This window comes from Apus apus, chromosome Z, assembly GCF_020740795.1.
Source record: "Apus apus isolate bApuApu2 chromosome Z, bApuApu2.pri.cur, whole genome shotgun sequence".
NCBI lineage: Eukaryota > Metazoa > Chordata > Aves > Apodiformes > Apodidae > Apus > Apus apus.
The window spans coordinates 25,178,141-25,188,904 of NC_067312.1; the positions used below are offsets into that span (position 1 = coordinate 25,178,141).

General features: G+C 35.0%; 1 protein-coding gene across 4 annotated transcripts in view; it reads left to right on the plus strand.

Annotated features, from left to right (window-relative positions):
• Positions 1–10,764, plus strand: part of AP3B1 (adaptor related protein complex 3 subunit beta 1) — a 211,450-nt gene that overhangs the window by 157,962 nt on the left and 42,724 nt on the right. For all 4 annotated transcript variants that reach the window (XM_051641898.1, XM_051641897.1, XM_051641899.1 and 1 more), the window contains 2 exons: positions 2,684–2,756; positions 3,472–3,578. In XM_051641898.1, coding sequence (XP_051497858.1) covers positions 2,684–2,756; positions 3,472–3,578 — 180 coding nt within the window. The remainder of the gene's footprint in view (positions 1–2,683; positions 2,757–3,471; positions 3,579–10,764) is intronic.

Genomic DNA, 10,764 nt, shown 5'->3' on the forward strand with positions numbered 1-10,764 from the left:
TATTTTGTCTTATACAATTACATACCAAGTTTTGTGATACATACTTAGTGACTACTTTAGAATGGCAAAGTAAACAACAGGAAAACAAAACTGAAGCATACTCTTTGTGTTATTTGTGACATGGAATGTCCTAGCTTAACTATCCTCAGTGAACAGACTGACAGTACGAGGAAGTCTTTGCTCTGCCTCCTAATTTATTTTTAAACACCTTCACCTAGCAATGCTGCTGCTTGCAGAACTGAAGCATATTTAAAATCCTCATCCTTGTGCTATAGTCTTTCATGGGGGTGAGCCACTTTTTATATACTTCAATTGGCTGGATAGTAAAAAGGAATGGAGAAATCCCAACACTACTGGAATAGTTAGCAAATACAGAACTCTAGCTAAAAATAAGCTTTGAACCTTAAGCATAGTTGAAGACAGAATGGTATCTTATGGGTAAGTGGGGATAGGAATGAGTGAGTTTGGAAACTGAGGAAGTTTTTTAGAATATATTTGCATTTTGTTTAACCGTGTTCTCTTTTAGTATGTTCTAGTGTCTGAAGAGTTTGTAGGTTAGCAGAAAAGTTGTATCACACAGTTCATAGCAGAAGTGTTACAGGTAACAGCTAAACCCCTGATTCAGGGCTAAATATTCACCATTGTTGACAATATTTGTCATTAAATTGTTTCTCTGAAACTTCATAGACATGAGTAATTCAAGTAGAACCTGTAGATTATGAAGCACACTATTTATCCTTATTTCCCAGATCTTAAAAGAAAAAAAGGCAAGCCAAAAGAAGCTTAATTACTTGCCAATAGTCACACTGGAAGAGAAAAATGAAGTCTGGTAGTTGTGACCAGAATGGAACTCAAGAGAGTGATTTCTGCAGCAGAGTACCTCACTAATTCTGGAGAAGGCATGTAAGGAATGGAGGAACATTAGCACCATTTGAAAGATATTTTGTGCTATTTCCTTTGTCCAGACAAGTTTTGTGTTTCAAATAAATCAGCAACAGTAGAGCATTCAAATACCGTAATGATAAGGACCACTGAAATATGTTGATCTAAAAATATTTTTTAAATAGTGGCTTCCATTCTTCTCTCTCCAAAAAATTCTTCTCCTCCTAAAATATCTAAAGCACATCTAAATGATGTCACATAAGTGACTACTGTCTGTCTGAGCCACAGATTTATTAGAAGAAAATTATAAGCAATCTCATTTTGGCTTAGGTCAAGGCTGGTAGTCATTAGCATCAGCTGTTTCAGATAGCAAGAACATTAGCTAGTTGTCTTCATGTTCCTTGGTGGGAACCATGGAATTTCTCCCAAAATTGGAAAAAAAAAAAAAATCTCAGCATTATTGTTAGTTTGCAATTGACAATGAGGCTGATAGACTAGAAGAAAGGGGATGCACCTTTATAAAAGAGTAATTTTATTCTATCATGTTAGTCAAATAAAGTGATTCTAGCTGCTGAGTTTCTGAGAGGACTCCAGCCTCCAGGAGGAATTTGTATCCAGCGTGCATGAAGAGACTGTGACAGCTTGCAAGTAATGCTCAAGAAATGGAGGCCTGGATGAGCATATGGAATTTTGCTGATTTATTTAGACCAGTTAATTTATTAGAAAAGGTAAAAAAATAATATAAGTAATGCAAGACTATCTTTAAATTACATGTAATACCTTTGGTAGTGAGCAATGTTTTAAGGTCTGAAGTCAATTGACACATTCCCTGAGAGTATGACAAAGCCTTCTGTCTGGTGAGTGAGCCAGAAAGAGCAGGAGTTCTTCAGCCAACCCAGATGATTAAGATATGGCATGATGATTAAGTATCTAGGATGCTTATTAGTGGACAGAAATAGCTTGATGAAAAAACTGTCTGATGAGCATCCAGCAGGTAATGTGTCCCACTTCAGGCTACATCTAAAAATCGATAGTTTTTACTAAAGCACCCTATTGGCAGTCCATATTGAGCAGAGAGACACTAAATTCTGTCCTGAATCATCACTGTCTAGGCATGTTCTGTAGGTATGAGTAACACTCACTCTTACTAGTTTTGTTTAAAACTTTTTATTTAGCTGTACTGAAGCAAAATTTGTTGAAGTAGTCTGACACCAAGATTACTTTATCATTGCTATATGCCTTACTTAAACCGCTATCAATGCTTATTATTAGAACTCATCTTAAGTCTTAAAACTAAACTTATTTCCTGACAAAAATCAGCTTTTCTTATTTGTCCAGCAATTACGTAAATCCCAGTAGATTATGGGACAGGATTCCATACTCCTAGATAAGTGCATATAACACTACTTTTCCAGAATGGATTTGTTCCCAGTTCTTCATAAGGAAACAAGAGATGTTAGAACCCACGTCTTTTTTATTAAAAAAATTAAAAAGCAGCTGCTGTCTCTTTTTTAAAGGCCTGAACAGAGGTGTCTGATCTGTCACCACAAGTTTTTTTTTTAGTAGCAGCTATTAGTAATGTTAAACAAAAACATAGGCTTCAGAGGAGCAGATAACTCAAATGTGAACTTTAGTTTCAGCATATCTGTACAAAGTAATCTTTTTCACTTGGTGAATTCTCTGAATGCCAAGGCCTGTAAATGGATACTTCTTTTACAGCAGAGAAAATACACTTTATAAATGTACTAAAGACTTCTTTTGCTGATGTGGTAAAAGATGAAATATTCATGTATTTTTACAGAAAGAAGAAAAACCAGTACAAGATAGAAAAGCTCCAAATAAAAAGGACGTGTTTCTCTTAGATTTAGATGATTGTAAGTATAATGACTAAAACCTCATTTTCCCCATGATATACATGCAATTAATTTAATTTAATTAATTTTAAATATCTGAAACGTTGATTCTGTTCATTTTTTGTACCAGCTTCCTGACCAAAAGAAAAGTGTCTTAAATTATCAACTTATTTTTAAGCATACTAAACAAATATTTTTAGAATTTTTGCAAGTTTGGACTTTTATTACTGGATTTTACTTGTACAACATCTGTGCAACCTATGAGCCAGTTGTGGTACTATAATAAGACAGAAAAAAAATGAAGATTTTGAGGAACAGATTAGAATGTATTCTTGTAAGGGTAAAGTAGAGCTGGTACTGATTCTTTCCTATGCTTTGTAGTAACATTCTTCAAGATTACTTCTAGAGGTACAACATGTTAAATTGCATTCAAATGTACTTTGCACATAACTTGTAAAGGAAAATATGCTGCATAGAATAGAGCAAAAATTGGCAAAGGAGGACAAAATACTTTTAAAGTAAATAACATGTGGTCTATGCATATATCAATTTTATTTATATTTTCATTGTTTGAGCATTGGAGCCTGAAGAAAATAATATTCTGCTATTAAGAAACATGTATACAAAGATCAAATAAATGAATGAAGATGTAAAACATTTTTACACTGAATTAGAACAGTTCATTGTCCTTCCCAATGTTTTTTTTTCAAAGTATCAATTGCCTTTTTACTTGTAGTCAGTCCTGTGACAACTCCTGTGGCAGTGCCTACAGCGGCTGTTTTGTCCCCAAGCTTAACAGCAGACCTAGAGGGATTAAATCTGTTGAGTTCATCAGTCATTGATGTAAGTAGTCTTTAAAAAGTGGGGTGGCTGGGGGGGGAAGTGTCTTAATTTATGCATTTTGTATGTTTTTATAGTAGGCATTAAATTGCTTTATTTAAAGTACTTTCACCTGTAAAGGTCTCATACGAAATTCTGAGTTACATGCAAGTCTGGCAGCTTTTCTTGATCTGTAGTAATTATGTTCTGTAATGTGGAGGAAAGTATGAATATTGCATGTCTGAGAACATTCTTTCAAGGATTTCTAACCTCTTTCAATTTGTCTTTTTCTTTGCCTCAGGGAAACTTTAATTCACAAATTTAGTATCCATACTACACCAGACTTTCAAATGATCTAGTTTCTACATTATCAAAAAAAAAACTATAAGAAAATAACATACCTCTTAATCCTCAGCCTGTTTGTGTATTATATGTGCCTCCAATTATGACATTTTGCTACTTGAAAGTAATTTTTCATGGGCATACAAAGCATAGCCCCTGGGTGCAAATAAAAACAGTATAGATTTACAATCAGTGGTGTATCAGTATGTGTCATGATTCATTCTGTTAGTGCTTTCTGCTTTGTGGCACTTTCCATTAGGGAATCTCAAAACTATAGGTATAATTAAGGTTAGCAAAGTCATGGAGGTAGAGGGCATTTCTTTGTTGTGGAGGAGAATAGTAATTTCCATTATTTTTTTTTATTTTTGCTTTTTCATAGTAATTTCGTGTGTCCAGTTTAAATTTGCAATTTAATAAGGAATTGCAGCAGTACAACATAGAATAGTTATCCTTGTTAAAGTGAAGGGGAATGACCAGAAAAAAGTACAGAGGCACAGACATTTTTTTAGCTTAGCCTTATTTCTAATCAGGCAGGTATATATAACCTGCACTGCAATTTTAATAATTGTTGTTGAAGTAGTTTATGCTGGCTTTGCGAGCAGTACATTTGCAAAATCAAACACTTCTTACTTAAAGAGGGTCCATAAATTATTTGACTCAAGAAATAAATTATCTTAGCTGATGATTTGGTTTCATGTTTACAGGCTTTAAAATTCGGTGCTGAAAAGGTAGACTTTCAGAAAATGTGTTGGATATTAGCCTTATCTAAGACAATTGTGATTGCAATTTATATTTCAAGCAGAGCAGTAACAGTCTGTGGACATGCAGTCACTTTACCTGATGTGTAGTTGTTCACCTGTCACACAGTTTGAAAATGCCAGTAGTTTTCCTCCGTGCTGTTTTGCAGTGCTAATGCAGTGATAGGTTGCAAGCCTGAGTTTAACTGCAACTGTGTTCTTACTTCTGTGATTTCAATTCCACAATGGCTTCTTTGGCGTCTCTTATGGCTTTGACAGCTCAAAGCACAGGCAATTATCTGTTTTCCTGGCTGTGGGTTAGCTTCAGAATAACTGTGGTGTCTTTGCTTTACCTCAGAATTATAATCTTTGAGGGTAAGTTAAAGATAGCAATCAGTAACACCCCCTGTTTGCCAATTTCTTCAGTCCTTTCATCATCTACAGTACATGAATGCATGTTCCACTCACATTCATGCTTGCTTTCCTCTTGATTGCCACGATTCATTTGCTGAATTGCTTCTCCCCATTTTTCAGAAGATATCTGCCATGAAGTAGAGGTGTTAGGTAGAAAGAGCTAGAAGATGTAGTCAAGACAGCAGAGGTTCTACATGAAAGTGTTGATTCTGGAAAAGTCCACTGTCTTGGCACTGCTGAGTTCCCAATAAAACATGTAACCAGCAGAGAGGCTGCAACATTTCTTCGTATTCCCTGCTGTGGAAACAACCCAAGCCACGTAAGAACTAGTAGTTGCTGCCTGGATAGTGGTTACATGTTTTGGGCTGTATTCTGTTTTCAGATCTAAGCACAGCTCTCATTGTCATTGATAATGATTGCACGTGAACATGAGGTCCTTTGCTGAGTTTTCTGCACAGGAAGCAACAGAAATTAAATGCTAAATTTAAAACTGTTCTTTGAAATTATATCCATATACTGTAAAAGTCTTGCATGCAGATAGTTATAAATAAGTATTCTCACATGTTGTTTGACACCATCAGGTAATTTTCTAAAAATGAAAATAAAAAAGCACCTCCTAAGACTTTATGTGGGAATGTCACTTTTAAAATAATATTTTTAATTTAATCTGTGATGACTAATTCTAAAAATAAGGAGAATAGTAGTCATACTTCAGAAAAATTTTCTTCCTTCAGTGGGAGAGAAAAATGGATTTAACTGTAGGGCACATGCCAAGCTAACAGTGAGAAATTAATTTATTACTAGGCTATGGAGAGCATGGAGTAAAAATAGATAAGTACAGTATATGACTCTGCTATCAAAGAAATATGCAGCTGCATATCCTGGAATATGTCAGGTGGTCTGTTATTCAAATCATGCAGCACTCTAATCAGATACAGCTTTTAGAAAACTTATAATTCCAAATCCATAGCTTCTGAGCATTATAGAAAGTATAAATACAATAATATGTTTACGGTAATGGGATGAGTCTCTTTAAACCTACAAAACCAAAATACCCTTGAATAGAAACTGCAGTGCACAAGCTGATGCTTTGTCCTACAGCTCATTTATTTTTATGGTTCATGTTTACATATAGCAAATTTCCCTCTCATATAAATGCACACATGCATATTACAGTTCCAGGAAAAATAAAATTGTCTGGTAATTTATGGATAGCTTTCTTCCATCTGGGTGCAAAAAACAGTAAATCCTTGTGCAAGCTTCTAACATGGTATGTGTGGTCCCTCATCAGGTGGCTCAACTGAACCAGGTAACTGAGGTTGCCAGAGGCTGTTTTGTAGCTTTTTGGGGTGTATTTGCAAGAGAAGTCAGACCTAAGTGCTTGGGGACTCAGCATTTGGAATATTTGAAGATGCAGTGCCAATGAAAACTAAGAGGCAAGAGAAAGCTGGAAGCTGTCAGTGTAAAGCGTTTATCTGAAAACACTGCAAGTGAGTGTTGTCCACTATAGGAGATTATGAAGTGAGAGAAGAGAAAATCAAAAGCAAAACTTGTGAATGACATATGGACAGGGAGGATTATAAACTGTTGCAGGAAATGGTGTTTTTTTGAACAGGAACTGTGAGAGAAGAAAAAGGAGAGCTATGGTCTTGGAGAGAAACTGGAGAGGACAATGATTATCTGTTCCTACCCGTCACACAGCAGATGAGAGCTTTAGTAGCAAGAAATTTCTTATGATTCAGAACAGAGTTAGTGCAAGGGAGCACTGACAGCTGGATATGACCTCTGATAGTAGCAGCAGTTGGATGGGACAAAAGGAGTGTTGCAGTATGGGCTGAGATGAATAGGATTTGAGGGGAGGAGATTGTTTGCCCTGCCCCAAGTAGAGGATACTTTGGGAAAAAAAGTCAAGGATGAGTAAGAGAAGTTCTTGATAAAAGCATGTAGCAAAAGGGGTGGAATCTGTTGTTGTGGTGAGGAGATATTTTTAAAAATATTTGATGAAACAATTTAGTGTTGCCATTAATTATTGTGCATATGGAATTATGCTGTAAATGTAAAGTGGTACTGTTTTACTTACGTGTTCAGTTTATTCTCTTGATAATAGTTATTCTGATATGTTTCTATTGTTTCCTGCTACTCAGAGCTCCACAGAAACTGTTTAGGATGGAAAGAGGAAATAGTCTTGTTTTCTGTCTTATGTCTTCTACAAAACTTTTGACTGACATCCACTTTGAGAACTTCTTTAGAGTGGTGATGCATAGAGCAGAAATAATAGGTTTTGACAAAAGTCAAGGTCAAGCTGTATACCAGTCAAACCAGGTGATAAATACATTTAATTTCAAATTGAGCACAGTTACAGAATTCCTTTAGAAACAGTAAACATTAACTCCCTCAATATTCAACTAGAGATTTTTTTCAGGATAGGAGAACACATTAAATGATACTGTAATTTCTAAGGTGTTGAAATAGTCTTTACAGGGGAAAACTTTCTTATAATTTAGCTTGCGTTGTCCTTGTAGATTGTTTCTAATTCCACTATAGCAAGTCTTAAGACTTGCTCTGCAGTATATTCTTTTTCTGTGTGAAAGACCTCTTCTTAGGAATATTTGGAACACAAAGATTGAAATAATGGACTATATCATGGCTCTTGTATGCAGCTTGCAGGAATGGTTTTAGAGCTGCTTAAGCATTTGCAATATCCTACAGTGGAGAAATTAGTAGTAATTCTTCCAAATAGTTACTGGTGTGTACTCAACTTCGTGAGTTTTATTTTTTCAGAGCTTTGTTAGCAGTCATTATTCTGTAACTAGATAAATTGATTATTCATATAAGATCTGGTCTGAGTTCTTACCACAGGAATGGCTGCATCAGAGGAAACATTAACTTGTTCATGTCATGAAAGAGATGTAGTGCAATCACTTGTGATAGCAGTGACCTGCAGAAATGGTTCAGCTAGATTCCTGGTACTCCTCTGCCCTGTGTTTGCAAAGAGATTTTAACCAACTACCATTGTTTTTAAGGAATTGGTTTTATATTCTGAAAATATATATCTGGGCCATCCTAGGATGCTTCTGAAATATTTCACTGAACCAAAAGATCTTCCTTTTAAATTGGTTTTTAATGTAAGCCACATCTTCTGTTTTATCAGAAGTTTTTGTGGTGGTTTTGTGTTAGGATAACACAGGCTTATGGTATCCTGAATATAGTTTTATTATTTTTTACAGTTTTTTATACATTTACCCTTTTGTTTTTCAGCTTCCTATAAGAAATGTCGTAGATTTTTGGTTTCTCATCACTAGAGAGCTTTTACCTAAGCATTAAATGTTTTCATTACACTTCTTCTGATTCCCACCTCTTTAGAAAGGTTGAAATTGGGAAGGTTTGCTGGGGGGAGGTGGAAGGGGAAGTGTGCCACAAGATAGTCTACAAGTGTCCGATCTCTGTGTGTGCTTATAACTTGTTTGCATTATTGGCAACGCTTGCACACTGAGCAGAGGTATTTCTGGAGTTCTGTTTAGTCTCCAGTTTAATTTCCTAAGATAGTACTTTTTCCTTGTGGAACAGTTTGAAGAATCTGTGTTGTGTCCCTTTTGCCCTACTCTGTGCTCTACGAGGTTGGTAGTGTAAGGCTTATTTGAAACCACATTTTAAAAATATTGTATATCAGTAGGGTGCCTGGGAAGCAACTGAAAAGGCATAGTCTTAAATTTAAGAGTTGAAAAGCAATTTTCTCTCAGTGCCGCCCAAAATTCAGCTGTGCAGCTGATTAGGTGTGACTGATGCTTGTGGGAAGGCAGCTTGGTCCAGTGGATACAGAACTGGGTGTTACATATGGAAAACGAGTTCTATTTTTGGCTTACTACTAGCTGTGTGATCTGGAGGGAGTAAGTTAGTATTTTAGTTTTCCATCGGAAAAATGAGGATAATGATGCTTACCTTGATAAAGCACTTGGACATCTACAAATGAATGTAGCTGCTAATCAGCAGATATTAACCAGTGCCAAGACAGAGGAAGGAATGAAACACAGATGTCCTGTATGTTTAATTTTGGTTTTCTGTTTAAATAAATTTGTTGTGTATGAGGATGTTCTTAAATTGATAGCGTAGTATATGTGTTACATCGAGTATTTGAAAGTTATAATGCCCTTTCAGAAACTGCTTCTACGTAATTTAATAAATGATAGCTTGAAAAACCCAACTTGCTATGATACTGTTTCTTGAAGTGTCATTTCATCTTTATTCTTTAATTAGAAATCATTTTATCAATATTTGTGGTGTTTATTAGTGTTCAAAATACCTGTCTTACGTTTATTAAATGCATTAATACTTTAAAAGCTCTATACTTAAGAGTTAAGGATCTTCAACTTTCTTTCTTTCAAACAAATTAGATAGTTTGATTTGGAAGTTCAAACATATTTTTTCTTCTGAGGAAGAAACAAGTTTCTGGTAGAAGACACTGGCCCAAATAGTAGTATGCCTTGTCTGAGACATATTATTACGATGTATAATCCCATTGATTTAGTTGATTAGCATGTGTTTTACTACTATACTCTCCAGCTTGTGTCTTTTATTTATGCTTTTACAAACAATGTATGCATTATATAAATTATACATCTTTTATAAATTATATAAATGTATAATTATATAAATATTATGTGTAATTAGTTAGCAACCTGCATATTAATTAAAATATATTCTGAGTAACCAGGTCTTCAGTTAACAGCAGTGCTTCTGATTTAATGCTATTTTGCTGTTTTGGAGTGAAAGAGGTTAAACCTGTATTTTAATATTGTGTTTAAAAATAAAAGAGCTAAAATTGCAAAGTACGTTGCACCTACATTATTCAAATTATGTTTATAAAATAGAAATTAAATTGGGGGTTATTGCAGAAAAGAAACTTCTTTAGATAAGTTACTGTGAGGAAAACTCTTGTTCTTTTTTTGCCTTCCATTAAAAGTCAGTACTGTCCTTAAGACTAACCCAACTTTTTTGAGAATGAAATGCATAAATCTGTGAGAGAATATACAGTAATGCTTCCTTTTCTTTCCAACATAAGAACATACTCCTTAAAAGTAGGATTGCTGTAAACAGGGTTGGTGCTAGGTATTTAAAAATAAGCATGATGATGATGTCATAAGTTATTCTTCAAATACATAGTATGGTAATGTATGTAAAACAGAGTGTGTTTGTATGTGTGTTACACTGTGTACCTCAGGCTGAAGAAACAGGTAACCTAAGCCGTAGTTTTGTTTTACTTTGCCATTAAAACCTAGTTCTTAAAAATTTCAACCACATCTTTCTAAGGTAACATTTACCTCCTCACATCTTTAGCATCTATCAGACATGACATGGGACATATTCATTGACCCAAAAAATTTTCATCAGTCTCATGCACTGGAAGGGGGCAGCCCCAGCCAGACAAGAGGCTCATTTCAATTTTAACGGCTGTAATTAAAGGTTAATTCACTGAGTCAGGATTAACGAGGAAAGTACAAATGATAGGCAAGCAGCTGCCTTTATAATACAGGATTAGAACAATGCAATTACAATAAGAATTAGAAAAAAATCAACTTCCTGAAATGAATGAACTACATTTCTCTATTCTTAATTGTGGTGCTTAAGCATGAAGACTGCGCAGCACAGGTTTTTTTTGTTGTTGTGGTAACACTTGATCAACAGTGTGTCTAATAATATAATATGCCAACTACAATGCC